The sequence below is a fragment of the Alternaria triticimaculans genome (genome assembly GCF_023758025.1).
Source record: "Alternaria triticimaculans strain BMP 0046 chromosome Unknown scaffold_3, whole genome shotgun sequence".
NCBI classification, from domain to species: domain Eukaryota; kingdom Fungi; phylum Ascomycota; class Dothideomycetes; order Pleosporales; family Pleosporaceae; genus Alternaria; species Alternaria triticimaculans.
Window position 1 is genome coordinate 2586646 of NW_026055960.1, and position 15936 is coordinate 2602581.

The 15936-nt window shown below is 52.0% G+C and overlaps 6 protein-coding genes across 6 annotated transcripts; 2 read left to right on the forward strand and 4 right to left on the reverse strand.

Moving 5' to 3' along the window:
* Positions 1-1050: 1050 nt before the first annotated feature.
* On the forward strand, positions 1051-1569 carry J4E78_003556 (uncharacterized protein; the record flags this gene model as incomplete). The annotated part of the gene is made up of 3 exons (XM_049364194.1): positions 1051-1094; positions 1217-1432; positions 1515-1569. 3 exons carry the CDS (start codon positions 1051-1053, stop codon positions 1567-1569), a joined length of 315 nt encoding a protein of 104 aa, XP_049224859.1.
* A 1515-nt stretch (positions 1570-3084) lies between these two features.
* Positions 3085-5769, forward strand: YTA12 (Mitochondrial inner membrane m-AAA protease component; the record flags this gene model as incomplete). Its single annotated transcript, XM_049364195.1, has 2 exons — positions 3085-4918; positions 4967-5769. 2 exons carry the CDS (start codon positions 3085-3087, stop codon positions 5767-5769), a joined length of 2637 nt encoding a protein of 878 aa, XP_049224860.1.
* Positions 5770-6566: 797 nt separating this feature from the next.
* On the reverse strand, positions 6567-7906 carry J4E78_003558 (uncharacterized protein; the record flags this gene model as incomplete). Its single annotated transcript, XM_049364196.1, has 2 exons — positions 6567-7756; positions 7804-7906. 2 exons carry the CDS (start codon positions 7904-7906, stop codon positions 6567-6569), a joined length of 1293 nt encoding a protein of 430 aa, XP_049224861.1.
* Positions 7907-8569: 663 nt separating this feature from the next.
* Positions 8570-9381, reverse strand: J4E78_003559 (uncharacterized protein; the record flags this gene model as incomplete). The annotated part of the gene is made up of 2 exons (XM_049364197.1): positions 8570-9081; positions 9135-9381. The coding sequence occupies 2 exons, from the start codon at positions 9379-9381 to the stop codon at positions 8570-8572; spliced, it is 759 nt and encodes a 252-aa protein (XP_049224862.1).
* Positions 9382-10050: 669 nt separating this feature from the next.
* J4E78_003560 (uncharacterized protein) lies at positions 10051-11277 on the reverse strand (the record flags this gene model as incomplete). The annotated part of the gene is made up of 1 exon (XM_049364198.1): positions 10051-11277. The coding sequence occupies one exon, from the start codon at positions 11275-11277 to the stop codon at positions 10051-10053; it is 1227 nt and encodes a 408-aa protein (XP_049224863.1).
* Positions 11278-12946: 1669 nt separating this feature from the next.
* J4E78_003561 (uncharacterized protein) lies at positions 12947-15301 on the reverse strand (the record flags this gene model as incomplete). Its single annotated transcript, XM_049364199.1, has 1 exon — positions 12947-15301. One exon carries the CDS (start codon positions 15299-15301, stop codon positions 12947-12949), a length of 2355 nt encoding a protein of 784 aa, XP_049224864.1.
* Between the last annotated feature and the right edge of the window lie 635 nt (positions 15302-15936).

The window sequence follows — 15936 nt, forward strand, 5'->3', positions numbered from 1 at the left end:
TTTCTCAGTCAGCCTGTGTGGACTACCGCACTAGCAGAGCTCTGGACTGGCGAAGGTGCAGCACTCTGGCACCCGAAAGAAGCACTCTTCGACATGTTACCCAGCGTTTCTGAGTTGAGCATACGTACTATCCAATTCTGTGAATTTGAAGCAGAGCATCTGCGAGAGGAAGTACAAGCTGAGCGTGCACGATACCTTGCTGCTGAAGGCTTACTACTTCAGCAATCCTTGCACGAATGGTGGGAGGTGAGCAACTGCTGGCAGCATGCATCAGGTGCATCAGACCCAGAACTTCTTGTTGCTCACATATACTACAACGCCATTAGCATCTACCTTTCGGGTACTTACGACTACCACGTACATTGGACCAAGCCAATGGCACCATGTGCGCCGATCCTAGCTCGCTCCCAGATCGAGTGGCACATGCGTCAAATCCTGTGCCTGAGTCGCGAGTTGCTGGCTAACGGGGTTGCGGGTGTGCTACTGTTTTTTCCTTTGAGAGTCGCAGGAGCGCGTGTCCGGGATGCTCATGACATGCACGAGGTCTTGGATTTGTTTCGTAGCGTGCTGCAACGCGGGTATGCCGTCGCTGACGCAATGATAGCCGATCTTTCGGAACTGTGGTCGGATACAGCTACAGCTTAGTCTCAAGGTCCAGATGCGCAGTTCAAGCCAGGGTTTCCGTTGTCTTTTGTGATGTCACTCAGGTTTGAGTTTACGATGTTACCTCGACAGTCCAGGCCGATAGACGCGTATGAACATTCGCAGCCGGCGTGATTGAAGGCTTGGGTAAGTGTCCATACATCACGAGGTAGTCGCCGTCATGTGAAAGCTCCTCCAGTCCGGTCGTCGGAAGGTGAATGTTCGAGAGAGTTGTATCGGGGGTGAGCGGCCAATCAGGTTGGTGTTATTCGCTCTTGCCGCGCCTTGCCGCAATTGGTGCTAGCAGAAAAGGCTTGGCATTCCAGCACCGCTCGCAGCTTTCTGACAGCAACGCGAACGCCGCCGCCCACGCATTGCACCTCCACACGCAACTCTCACACCGTCAAAATGGCTATGGGACCGTCTGAAACCCTCGCAAAGACCAAGACCACGTACGTCCGCGCTCCACCCGCACGCAGCCCCGGCCACCTTCCCCGAAAGAATCCGTTCTTCGACCCGCCTCGCATCGCACACCCATCGGAGTAGGAAGGAGATCATGCTGACAGTGGCATAGTTGGCACATCGGCTCATGGGGTAACCCCTACGAGGGCGGTGGCCGCCCCGGCAAGGGCGTCGTCACCTACGCCTTGAGCCCCAACCGACAGCGCCCCATGGCTACCTTCATCGGCAAGGGCTTCTGGAACGTCATGCGCCGCTCAAGGAACCAAGTCCTCTACTTCATCCCCCCTCTGGCTATCGCATACGGCACCATGCAGTGGGCTATCGAGAGGTGAGTCAATGGATGTTACCAGGAACAGCAGGATCACATATGGGCAAAGATGCGTTGAATGGCACGCTGACAATGACATCAGGAACGAGTTCCTCAACTCCAAGACTGGCCGTGCCCTGTTCGCCGACGAGGAGTAAGTGGCTGTATAATAAGAGATGAATGAAGGTGTATAGCACCAGGAGTTGGAGGAAGGAAGCGGAACACCACAATTCTCTTTGCATCGAGCCAACGAATAGACTGTACAACCAACATGCACCTTCTTTCCATTCAAATCGCATTTCTAGTCTACTAGATGAACGTCTGTCGCCCCATACACGGCCCTTCGTTGATCACTTCATACTGTGGAACCACACCATCGTCAAAAGGTGCAGTAATGGCGACCGTGTCTTGGTCACTCGGATACGTTGTTATGTGTCCCTCGCCCGTTACATCCGCAGCGACCACCAGACCGCCCTTACCCCCAGGCAACCACAGCTCCTGAGATGGGTCCTGGGGTAAAGTGATACGCGCGAGTCCAGATAGGAAGTGTACGATTCTTGAAAGTGTCAGCGCAGCTCAGCGTACAGCCAATCTACTCACTGTGTTGTAGGCGCATTATGCAATCCGCCGTCAAATCGCGGTGGCTGGATGACATAGCCTAGACTCGTCACATTGCCTAATGCTATGGCACGGCTTCCCGCGGTCCCTGCTGTTGTAGATACTGTGAAAGGGTATTTCAGGCGCCAGCATTGAATGGTGGTGGTGTTCTCAGTTGTGGTGACTAAAGCAGGTGCAGTCAGGTAGGTAGCGTCTGAAGCATTGGGTGCTTGTGCGGATATGAGAGAGGAGAACGTGAGCGCAGCGAAGGCTATGACAGAGTGACGCATTGCTATGGTGGGATTGATTGGGAAATGGAAGTCTTTGGCAGTTCGAAGACCTTAAGTATCTATTATACCGGCCCGGATGAATAAACATGGCGCTGACTGCGTGTGAATAAGGTTGGTACTTTCGTGCGCTATAGCTGCGGGCTGACGACCCATGGTAATCGCCCCGGACCAGGATGGATGATGGAACTAGTCGGTCGGTGCATGTATCGTGCACCTGCATGATCTACATGCAGTGGTTTGACGGAGTTGTTCGGGTGCGAACTTTACATGAGATCTGGATGTCACATGTATTGTAGTGCGCTGATCAGAGACTTTACTGTTTCATCAATTGAATTCCTACTTGCGCGTCTCTTGGTCATGGAGATGAATACGCGTGGCGGTCGGACCGAGGCAGGGAACCTACTCTAATCGGAGGCAATTGGTGTCTACACGTACCGCATGTTCTTGCAGAGCATTGAGGCGAAAATATAAGAGGATCAAAAGCAAAAGAAACAGTCGAGTCAAGGCGTGGTTCTAGACTCTGGCACATGTTCACGCGTAATGCGGGCAGGCAGCCCCGCTTAGTAAGGCAGTCGGCGTGTCGGTGGCATGGGTAGAACTTCGATGATTCTGTCATATCCTAGCTTTCGCCATCGAAGCGCACCCGCCACAAGACATTCTTCTACTGCCAGCCCGAGGCAGTGAACAGGCGCGGTAATACAGTCACTCTTCTTTACTTGTCACACACCCCCTTCCATTGTTATATTATACCCCACCCCGCAGTCCCGGCACCTCTGTTCCGCCGCCATGTCGACACTCCTCCGCCGCTCAGGCAACCTAGCGCGCCTATCCCGACCCTGCCTCAACGCTGCCACGAGGGCACCACGCACATTACGCACACGAGCACCGATACCACAATGTATATATACCCAGCAACGAGTGCGGAGATTTGCGACCGGGCCCCCGGAGGAGCCCAAGGAGAAGAAGGATGACGAGCCAGCGAAGAAGGACGGCACGCCTCACAAGCCTGAGTTCAGATTGTCTGGAAAGAAGGAGGGAGAGCCTCAAATGTCCAAACTTACGCCAGAGGAGGAGAAGATGCTGGATCAACTAGTCTCATTCGTGTCCATGGGCGTCCCCAAGTCACAGAAGCAGAACATCAAGGAAGCAATGGACGAGATTAAGCGCACTGGAATACCACCAGAGCTGCGACAGGAGATGGACAAGCTGGAGAGAGGCGAGAAGCTGGACCTGGCCACCGCGGCCAAGATCTCGCGGTTAACAACCAACATGGCACGCAAGGCGGCGGACCAACATCAGCAGAAGTTCAAGGACGGCTCCGAGGAACCACAGCAGAAGTCGGGCGCACATGACCCGGGCCCAGGCAAGGGATCCAAGGGTGGCGCTGGCGGAGCTGGTGGACCAGTGGGGCCCATGTTCGGCGGCGGTATGGACACCAACACGATCCTCATCAGCGCCTTCCTCGCATACCTCACATACAAGACCATCTTCCCGAGCGAGAACTCCAAGGAAATAACATGGCAGGAGTTCCGAACGACCTTCCTGGACAAGGGTTTGGTCGAGAAGATCGTCATTCTGAACGGCAACAGAGCGAAGGTCTACCTGCACCGCGAGGCCGTATCGTCCATGTATCCCGACTCGCCTTCCGTCAACCAGAACTTCTACTACTACTTCACAATCGGTTCCGTCGAGGCCTTTGAGCGCAAGATGGACGACGCGCAGTATGAGCTGGGCATCCCAAGCTCCGAACGCATACCAGTGGCATACTCGAGCGAGATCTCCTGGTTCGGCACCTTCTTGTCCTTCGGTCCCACCATCCTCGTCCTTGGTGCGCTCTTCTACTTCACCAGACGTGCGGGAGGCGGCGCTGGCGGAGGCGGTGGTGTGTTCGGCATGGGTAAGAGTCGCGCCAAGAAGTTCAACCACGAGACGGATGTCAAGGTCAAGTTCTCAGATGTCGCCGGTATGGACGAGGCCAAGCTAGAGATCATGGAGTTCGTCTCTTTCCTCAAAGACCCAAGTCGATTCCAGAAGCTCGGCGCCAAGATCCCTCGTGGTGCTATTCTATCTGGATCCCCCGGTACTGGTAAGACGCTTCTTGCCAAGGCGACCGCAGGAGAGTCGGGCGTCCCGTTCTTCAGTGTCAGTGGTTCTGAGTTCGTCGAGATGTTCGTCGGTGTTGGTGCATCGCGTGTCCGCGACTTGTTCGCCAATGCGCGCAAGAGCACGCCTTGCATCATCTTCATTGACGAAATTGACGCTATTGGTCGTGCCCGATCGAAGCAGAACTTCGGCGGTGGCAACGACGAGCGCGAGGCTACTCTCAACCAGATCCTGACAGAGATGGACGGATTCAACACCACTGAGCAAGTCGTTGTGTTGGCTGGTACTAACCGACCCGACGTATTGGACAAAGCGCTTATGAGACCTGGTCGTTTCGACAGGCACATCAGCATCGACAAGCCCACCATGGACGGACGAGGACAGATTTTCGGTGTTCATCTGGCGAAGATCGTCACCAACGAGGACATGGAGTTCTTGAAGGGCAGGCTAGCAGCTTTGACGCCGGGCTTTTCCGGTGCCGACATTGCCAACTGTGTTAACGAAGCTGCTCTGATCGGTACGTATTTATGACCCTCTTGACTGCACATGCACTAACAACTTGCAGCCGCCCGTGCTAATGCCGAGACTGTTGCCATGGTACACTTCGAGCAAGCCATCGAGCGTGTCATCGGAGGTCTCGAGAAGAAGTCCCTTGTCCTGAAGCCCGAGGAGAAGAAGACCGTCGCCTACCACGAGGCCGGCCACGCTATCTGCGGCTGGTACTTCAAGTGGGCCGACCCTCTCCTGAAGGTCTCCATCATTCCCCGTGGCCAAGGCGCTCTTGGATACGCCCAGTACCTCCCCAACGGCGACACATACCTCATGAACGTCAACCAGCTGATGGACCGCATGGCCATGACTCTAGGAGGCCGTGTATCCGAAGAGCTCCACTTCGACACCGTCACCTCGGGCGCATCCGACGACTTCCGCAAGGTGACCGCCATGGCCACCGCCATGGTCAGCAAGTGGGGCATGAGCAAGAAGATCGGATACATCTACTTCGAAGACGGCGAGGGCCAACAACTCACCAAGCCCTTCTCCGAAGATACTGCCAAGAACATCGACATGGAGGTCAAGCGCATCGTCGACGAAGCCTACAAGCAATGCAAGGACCTCCTCACCGAGAAGAAGCACGAAGTCGGCCTCGTAGCAGAGGAGCTTCTCAAGAAGGAGATGCTCGGCCGCGAAGACATGATCAGGCTACTCGGACCCCGTCCCTTCGAGGACAGCCAAGATTTCCACAAGTACTTCTCCGGCGAGTACGGCAAGGCGCCTGGATACATCGAGCCGCAGGGCAACGATGGTGTCAAGGGCCCATTGGTTCCTCCCAGCCCAGCGACTTTCAAGGACCTGGACGCCAGGAGGTGAGAGTGGCTGAAGATGTAGTTTTATTGATCTCTTTTTTACTTTCCAAGGTGCATTGATTGTGGCATGGTTTATGACATGGAGGAGTGCTTGGCGATGATTCAAAGGGTTTCATTCCACTCTAGACGGAAGCATGCGTATGGTGTCGTGGCTTTTGTAGCATAGACAAGTGCGCATTGGCTTTGTAACAGTATTGTTCGCCTGGTTCGCAAGAGTTGGCCGGCGACAGAAATATCCATTGTAAAGTTCAAAAAATTTGCTTACTATAACTTGGTGTGATGCGTGTGTGAACTCTCGTTGTCGATATGCGTCCTGGACTTCAGGTAGTCTGTCACCTCATGCAAAGAGGGAGTTGATCAGGCCTGCATCATGTAGCCTACAATAGGCCAACGACACGCGCATGAGAAGACGTAGGCTTGTTAGAGACTTCACGGTGTTTAGTTTTGTCCTTGAGCGGGGTGCTATTACTGGTCTGTGAGTCACAGCAGCGAAATTGGTAGCTCAGCTCCATTGGAGTGCAATCGTATATTGAAATGATAAAGGCTATGTAGAGTGAGCTATGAAGCCCACTGCGCATAGACAAAGAAAATCAGACAGCAAGTGCTTTTATGAAGTCCATCTGCTTCGTGGTTCTGGTGACCTGGAATTGAACGCCATGAGCTGAGTAAAGCAAAAAGCATACAGGAAAGAAGAAGCTTTTGTGGAAGACATCCATCAACTCGTATGCTTCCGACAACCCGTCTTAGGAGTCTGACGCCGAGTGTACTGGACACGAGTCATGGAGACATCGTCGCACAATACTAGCGATCGCGACGCCATTCCTTTCTTGCGTCATATGTCGCGGCGCTTAGCAATGCCTTGAACCTTTGCTCGGTCTCCCGATCAAGTATGATAGCTCCTAAGCGAATCCAACATAGCGCTGGGGATGGATCGGTGCCATATTCCAGTAGAAGCTTGACCATATCATCGTCGGCCTTTTCCACGGCACGGATCAGCGGAAATTCGTATTCGCCCTTTCGATTTCGCAAGCCGTTGCGGCCCAGACTAGAGTCCAAGTATCTTCTAGCAAGTGGGATGTTGGACTCCTTAACAGCTAGGGCCAAAAGAGAGCCGGAGAAATCTCTCGCGTCATGATGAAATTTCGACACGTCCAGAATACCTCGATCAATCAAAGCCCCAGCGAGAAGGTCCTGGGCTTCGGCCCTAAAATGTGTTTGATAGACGCGTCGTACTAGGTCGGCTTTCATTGTCAGGGTGATACCGTGGTCGAGGATATGATGAAGAAATTCGGCCGCACAAGATTCCACAGCTCGATAGATCCATTGAAGGATTCTTCCTGGTTCTGGTTTAGGAAGATGCTGATACCACCAGTCTGTCAGCACGATGGCCACTTCCCAGCCTTTTGTTCCAGTAGTAACGATGGCCATGCACTTGGCCAGTATCCCCTTCGCCTTGGCTTTCTTTGTTTTCGCAAGACCGCTCTCTGCTTGCTCCAGGAACTGAGATACCAACTCGACAGATTGAATCACCGCAGCAACGGTAATGGGCGGGTAGAAGGCGCGCGTCGTGCTCCACACAGAGACACCATGAGAGAGGTAATAATCGACAAGTTGGTTGTCTTTTATCGCTGTCGCAATGACTAAGCAACATGTGTCGAGTGAGTCGCTGGCGACGTTGTTGCATGTCAAGACGGTGGGTGCTGTCGCAAGGGTGTAGGCGGTAGGGCTGCAGTACTTGATGGTGTCGCAGACTTTTTGCGTGTAGGAGGCACGGACGACATCCGATGTTTGATTGGTGACGGTCATGAACTGGTCAATCACTTTGCGAATAAGAGTAGGCAATAGTGTTGGTGCTCCATTTGCGGCTTCAATTCGGTACCCAAGATATAGACCGAGGTGTTGCAAGAACAGTTTCTTTGCTGGTGGATGCACGTATTTGTTCATAGGCTGCCTGCCAAAGCACTCTGCGGAGATGAAGGCAGCGAATGTTTCTAAAAAAGGTGAGCCTGTGCTGAAAGTGCGCAACGATAACACTTACTGCAGACCTTGCGGCGCTCCCAAGCCTTGCAGATCCCGACGGTGTGAACATAACTTGCGATGATCTTCTGAAATATTTCAGGCGGTAGGTCCAACAAATCCATGATGGGCAAGTCGATGAAGAGTGAGTAGATTAGGGAAGCTGTAGGAGGAAGGAGGCATAATATACCAGGCATGAAGCCATCCAGAGCCCAACTTCGGCAAGGGCGCTAATGGGTGAGAGAGTCCAAGGTGAGGGTGAGTGAGCCGGAACAAGATGATGATACTGGAGGATGTAGGTAATAGAGGCAAAGTGAGGTTTGCTGAACATCATGCCGCGCATGGCGAGAGACATCAGGCTGTGCAGTGCGTTCAAAGCCATATGGAAGCGCGTTTCGCAGCACCGGAGGAGCAATCGGGAAGATGGGAGCGTATGCAACATCCGGAACATATGAAGGCATAATGATCGTTCGTCGATGAAGTCACACTCGTTGGTGGGGGGAAGAGGATGCACGGAGAGCGATGACGCACCTACTTACCGAGGGAAGGAACGTTGGAAGGCACCGTCAGGGCACGTGATCTGTCAAACACGAAGCTTACCTGGGCAAGATCATAAACATGTGGTTGAAGCAGTAATCCTGTTCTCGCAAAAGAGTCTTTCTAGAAGTAAATATGTACACTAATCAAAGTTCACCAACATCGCCATGTACTGGCCATTCCTTCCGCATCGAGCAATGTGATCGAAACATGCAGCACGATAGCTTCGATTCATCCCCGTATCAACGAGCCTAGCAGGTTCCCTGACCGTTAGGCGTACCACTCTTATACGCGCCCTGAGCATCACCGAGGCACTCAGCAACAGTAACCATCTTAAGCCCATTGTTCTTCGCCCAGTTAATCAACCACGGGGTGAGCGTGTTAACCGTGCTGGCATAAGTCTCGTGCATGAGAGGAATGTGGCCGTTGCCACTGGTACCAGCCTGTTGGAACACCTGCTGGCTCTGCTGGGGCGTCTTGCCGTTCCAGTCACCGGAGTCGACGTCGTCGGTGATGACACGGTAGCCGAGGGTCTTCATCGTAGGGAGCACGTTGCCGCCGGTGGCGAGGTAAGGCGGGCGCATGTAGGTGGGCTTAACGCCGATGATGTTGACGAGGGCTTGCTCGAGGCGCGTCATTTGCGACGTCAGGTCGTTGGTGGAGAGGGAACCGAAGTTCGATGGGTGGGACCAGGTGTGGGACGCGATCTGGTGGCCGGCTTTGTGCGCGTTTTGGAGGGCGGTCTTTTGGTTGTAGATGCAGCCTGTTTATGTTAGATGGTGGTTTCAGCTCGTAGTAAATGAAGCATATACATACCGTAGAGCGATCCAGTGACGAAGAAAGTACCCTTAGCTCCACCAGCAGTCAGGGTGTCGACGAGCTTCTGAGTGTATTGCGATGGGCCGTCATCGTAGGCAAGTGCGATTTGACCAGGGTTGGCGCACTTGGTGATGACTTGTCCGGCAGCAGGCCCAGCCCGCTTCATCATGTCGAGAGGTTCGGGAATCGGTCCAGCGATGGCAACCGCAGTAAAGGCCGCGACAATGAAAGACTTGACACCCATGTTGATAGAAGAACGACTGTTTGAACGACTGATGTTTCGAACTGCCCACATTGTAGGCCAATGCCCTCCATCTTATGTATAAACGCCAAGGCCCCGCCCGCTGTCCTGAGGTCATTCCCGTGAAGCTTAGGGGCTCTTGGCTCGTTTATGGTAGACGACATGCTTAAACTGCTTGAACCGGGTCATCGGAGGCGGCGAGAAACCCTGTCCGGTAGTTGCTATAGTAGAAGCTCGGATGTTTGGTGACGCCTGTCAGTGTGTCGCCGTTTTGGCCAAGCGAAGTGAGGCATGAACTCTGTGTCAATGCGAACACCCAGAGAACCACAGCCGTCTGTGTTGAACATCGCTCAAGATCCTCTTGGATCGACATCACATCAATGAGGATGCGCCGTTCGCCCGGAGCGCGTTCAGATGTAAATTCGCCGCGTTTCATTTCTCAGATTCCCGCCGGCTAATGTCTAAATCCGGGGAAGCTTGGAAACACGCCATGTGGAGCCGCGTGACAATCCGCGAAATTAATATAGAGGTCCAGAAGGCGGTGGAAGAAGTCTTCTGATGTAGATTAGGAGTGGCGTGTCCGTGTAATGTACTGCGACATCGCATCCTAAGGAGGGATTCCTGTCGACCGCTGCTAATCTCGTACCGCTTACATACAGTAGCTGCGCCACACTAGAGCGGCGCGATTGTGGTCTCTGAAAAGAACTCGGAGGGCGTGCTTAGCTGTTGCATGCTGAACTCGATGACCCCTGGAGGCCCATCAGGCCACAAACCGAATTCGTTGCCAACACACGCTGCGCCATCCGGTGCTACAAGAGGTATCCTACCAAGGAATTTGGAGAATAGCGACTCTTCAACATAATGGGCAAAGTGCGACGCGTCAGAAAGAATAGGTGCTCGTGCGAAGACGGAATTGGTGGCAGACTTGACAGTATGTGCTAAGCGCTGCCCTTCCGGTGAGTTGAACCCACCCAAAGCTTGCCAGGCTACCTTGATAGCTACAAAGGCTATGGTATTGGATTGCGGTGCACCTTCCCGCTGCTCGTACTCTTTCAACTCCAGGCATTTGGCGATTTTCATCGCGGCGGCGTTTCGCAGTGCGGTGTTGACAGGCGATGGAGACAATGAATCTTTGATCTGAATGACGCATATGTATGCGGTGTTGTAAAGCATCAATGCTGTTGCAGAAACATGGTTGGCCACTCCTAGTGTCTTCGCCATGTCAGATCGCTCAGCCGTTCCAGCTAGTTGGTTCCGGTTCAAGACCTCCCAGAACGGGTGTAGCCCTTCCAAACTGTTAAGCACATCCTCCACTTCGGTAAGCAAGGAATCAAAGCTCTCTGAACATGCTTTTGAGCGCAGTAGAGCATTCCGCTGGCTGATGAGACGGGTGCAGTCAGCCAAGATGGAGAAAACGTGGTGTTGGAAGAGTCCCGACTCATTGGAATGTGCAGACGGAATTCGCTTCCATTCCTCGGTCGCGTATATAGAGGGCCTGGATTCCGCAAGTGCCCCAACGATGGAAAGGATGCGCAGGCCCCGAAAGATGATAGCGTTGATACCTTCAGACTCCTTGGGTGGGCCTCTTAGCATCGCAATGGCGTCGAGACCTCGCAGGTGTTTCAGAAAGTTCGTTGATCCAGTAGGTAAAAAGATCTCGAGAAGCATACAAGACAGTGAGGTAAGTAGTGTTTCGTTCGTCGTCTGAAGCTCTGTACGAGCAAGATGCGAATTGAGCTGCCGCAACACCTGACCATACTGTTGATAGCCTTTGGTCGTGATGTTTCCCTGTCGATGCTGGCTACCGAAGAAGGTGGTAGACAGGCTCACTATGCCTTTTCGCAATAGATCAAGACCAGGATCGTCGCCTCGCATGGACGCGGCATGGCTCTCGATCATGTTGCAGGCTATCTCAACAGGTCCCCCGCGTAGCAAGTTCTTTCGCGTATATGCTAAGCAGATATCATCTTCGAAGGCTGCGAGAGATAGCTGGTTTGGAGTAGCTATCCTGACGATTGCGTTCTGGGTTGTGTTTGCCGGCTTGCTTTCAAAGGTGACACTCTCATTGATCCAAGTAAGGTCTTTGGGCCCTTCACATTTGAGTCCACGCTTGATGCATTGTCCACATTCAGGGCGGTTTTCGTCTTGTCACGTCAGCACATGCAGCAGGTCTCAGCAAAGGTTGACCAGGTGAATGGACATACCGCATTTCACACGCCGGCGACGGCAATTAGCACAACCTTTTGATCGACCACCCCGACTGACCATGTTTTGCTATGTATACAAAAGGAAAAGAACGCGCTGTATCGACTCTTCAACATGCGGGAAAGCAGGAGTCTTGTAGACAGGATGTGTCGCGATACGTGGCGTGGTGGAAGGATGAGTTCGGGCTTTTGTTCGATCGTAGATAGACGGAATGTACGATATACATATTGAAGGATCAGCAGGGGAAAGGGCAAAGGGCGTCGAGGCTTGGTGGCTGAGTTCGCGAAGTGTTCCGCGTATGTCGAAGGAGCGGGCTAGGCAGACGCGCCAAATTTCTTGGCAGGGCGCCGGAAGATGACCCCTCGACTAGCAAGAGGCATCATTGGTTTTCCTCACATCAGCAACGTGTGCATCATATCAACGAATGCCACGAACAAGCGGTTTTAATTACACGAAAAATATTTTAAGCAAAGCTAGGGCTAAGGTTATTAATTAAATATACTTATAAGCCTTTAATAGTCTCTTCTATTACTTTTAACTTACTTATAAGCTTTTTTATAAAATTTTATTTACTAAATAAATAAAATTATACTTTTATTTTACTTTTACGCTTATAACGCTCTTTAAGTATTTTTTAGCGTAAATAATAGTACTTATAAATAGTATATAACTAAGTTTATATAAAAAAGTTATATAAAGTAATTAAAAGTAAAGTTAGTAGTATAAAAATATTTTATTTAAGTTCTATTAAATTACTTAAAATTAAGTTCTTAGCTTATATAGTAGTACTAGTAAATAGTATTATTATAGTAAGTATATTAAAACTTAGCTTTAGCTTATATAATTTACACTATTATATAGCTATTATAAAGTAAGTTTTACTTAAGTTAGTCTAAGTTTATATAAAAAAGCTAATTTTAATATACTATAATAGTTATATTTATAGTAGTTTATATAAGTAAGAATATTTAAGTAAAAATTTTAGCTACTTATACTTTACTTAAGCTAGACAGTAGTAGTAATATAACTTATAGTTACTTTTAGTAGTATACTAGTTTTTAGTAAAGAGAGCTAACAATAACCTTGGCAAACAGAGGCGAGAATGTGAGGCAGGCTCTGGTTGAGGAGCTAGTATTATGTGTCAAATTGAGGACCTCTGAGGTGATGAGCTATTAGGTGTCTGTAAGGACTGTATGCTATCGTAATAGAAGGAAATGAGACACAATGGAAAGTCTCTGTACGGGAGCGGACATCACACCATGCCACTCAACCGTATGATCGCAAAGCAATGGCAAAGACCAAGAACTCATACTGAAATCTGATGTTACTCAGGCTTCAAGCTTCTTGACTATCGATGTTGGCCCTACATGCCAATCATCCTTTTGACCATGCCCTGGGCCAATCGAGCAACCTCGCCGTTGTTGCAGCGGTCCTCGTTGCCACCAATGGCACTGGCCTCACAGCCGTCAGGGTAGAAGAAACTGGCCAGCGCAATGATGATATAGGCAGCGATCAGTAAACTACCTTCGAGATAGTTACTGCGACCATCCAGTACCAAGAAGTTCACCACCAGGACTGTGACGAATAGTGCAACAGTCTCAAAGATGTTGAAGTACAGTGTCATCTCCTTGCCCATGATCCAACCGAGGATAACAATGACAGGTGTGATGAAGATAGCGATCTGGATGGAAGAGCCGACAGCAATACCGATAGAAAGATCCATTTTGTTCTTCATCGCGACAGTGACTGCAGTGACGTGCTCTGCAGCGTTGCCAACGATGGGAAGAATGATAAGACCGATGAACGCTTGGCTGATACCAGAACTCTCAACCATGGGCTCAATAGCTTCACTCATGAAGTCGGCGCAGACAGCAACGAGACCAGTACTGATCAGAAGCATGAAGATAGCAGCTTTGATGGACATGTCAGGTGCTTCATCGTCTTCGTCATCCTCGTTGAGGGCCATGGCGGCCTGTGGAGAGACAGCAGGATGTTTGACTGCGTTGCCGGTGGAGTCGGCGCGGCCAATTTGATCCGGGAGGGACTTGGATCGGCGAAGGGGTGCACGCAGAGCTGTGTTGTCGCGAGGTGCTGCCATACGAATATTGGGCGCGGGACCGCCAAGTGGAGCGAGGTTCTGAGGGTTCGAGAAGACATTGTTGGAGAGTAGCGAAGGAAGAGCAGGCCGGTTGTATCTGCGAGGGTTCGAATTCATGGTAGTGGCACTGTCGTTCTGTACTTCCTCGGCGAAGGTAACCTTGGGCGTAGGCTCATTCGGCACGACCTCCTTTTCGGGAATGGTGTCGACCTTGTTGCGATCACGTCGGTCCTTCTTGCTCTTCTTGTGCCTACGTTTTTCTTTCTTCGTCACGGAGCGCGAAGTTTGCGAAGCGGCTTCGAAGTCACGAACGACTGGGACGTATTGATCGTTATCGGCCTCGTCACCACTCATGACATCGAATGAGTGTCGGCGAGAAGTGATAGGAGCTGCGTTGTTAGCAGTGGCGACGCTGTTGGTTCTCTCCGAATCGAAAGGGCTCTGATGTAGCTCACCCTCTGGCGAATTGAGGGCCGAGAGCGCATCTGCGTCTTTGGAGCTAGCGCTGGACTTGCGGCGAAGCCTCTTCACCATACGCTTGGCCTTCTTCTTCATGGTGCCATCAGAGTTCTTGGAGGAGCTGTCGCTGTCGCTACTGCTGGAGCTAGATGAAGAGTCGGAGCTGGATGAGTCGAAAGCACCGGCAAGGACACCGGGATGTGACTCTTCGTCAATGATATGTTGGGGAGTGCTAGCGTAGAGATAACGATGACTTTTGAGCTGGAAGACGAGGTACAGGCCGTAGACAAGTAGGAGGATGACACTGGTTCCACGACTGACGGACAATGTCTCGTGGTCGGCGATGGCGTTGTTCTCGAAAGCAGCGTGGAAGGCAGTGGGTAGCAGAAGGCTCATTACGGCAAGGGCCAGCATAACACCGCTCATCTGAGTGACGGTATTGTTGTAGACCTGCTCCTGGTACTTCAAACCACCGAGTAAGAATGCCATGCCCAAAATGAGAAGCAGGTTGGCGAGAATGGATCCAAGTAGAGACGCTTGCACGACCTCGATCTGGTCAGAGGCGAGCAAGATGATGAAGAGAATCAACTCGACAGCGTTTCCAAAGGATACGTTAAGCAGTGCACCGAGCGCATCTCCAACACGGGCAGCGACAACTTCGGTCGCGTGCGCGAGCAGGCCAGCCAGCGGAATGATGGCGATGGCGTTCATGGAGAAGACGATTTCGGGCTTCAGGTGCACAAGCTTGACTACAATGCCAAGAGGCACGAAGACGAGCAGGAGGTTGATCCAGCTGTGTGTGATGGCATTCTTGGTGTGGGATATGAATCGGAGGCTTCCGTTCTTGATGCGCACGAGCGAGTAGAACGGACGCTTCTCGGATCCTATGGCGGGAGGCGTCGTTCCATCGGGCGCGGTATTGACGCTGCCATTGTCGATGTCTGTGGAGCTATTATCGCTGACAACGGGCTTCTCGCTGTGGTCGCTGGTGCCATGTGCACTACGCGACGGGTTGCTGCCATCTAGGCCAGGATGGGCGGTCGTGTGGGGGTTGTGGGTCGGAAGGACGTCGGTCTGCGTGTCTTTCTTGCGTCCCAAGCCAAGTGCAGATGCTGCCTTAGACTTGAAGCTGCGTATAGAGGGGTCGTCGGGTTCTCCCATCGGTTTTGGTGTTGTAGAGTTTGGGGGTGGTTGAGTACAAGAATGTACTTGGGGCGGTAGTAGAAGTGTGGCCAAGTAAGTGAGGCGCGGCCACCGCCTTCCTTATCAATGCTCGGCAAGCTTGACCCGGCTTGGTACGTGCTTAGTATGCAGGTGGATACCGAAAGTCGAGCGAATGACGTCGATCAGCCAGATTGGCTGCTACACGTGGACGGCGCGCACAGCCTCAGTGGCGCGCTATGGCTTGCTCAGGTTCCTGTTTGCGCGCGGCGAGTCTAGAAGGTGGCTGAAAGATGCAATCATCAAACGCATCCTTCATAGAGTCTCTATGTCGTGACATGAAATTGATGAAACTCAGATGGGAAGGTGCGCCTACCACGCGTTATCGTAGCATCCCTGACACGTTCTGGGAATTGGAAAGCGCGAGGCGACGACTAGGAAGCCGCCAACGTCGGCTTTTCCCCGCACGGTCATCATCATCAATACAGACGCCGCTGATCGTTGACATCAATCACAGAGCGCCGCGCCTCCTGACATCCACTCTGCCATCAGAACGTGCAGGCTCCCAATCTAGACTGCACACGACGCCTCACGATGCAGGGATCATGCCGAGACGGATAGCCTCGCCAACGCAG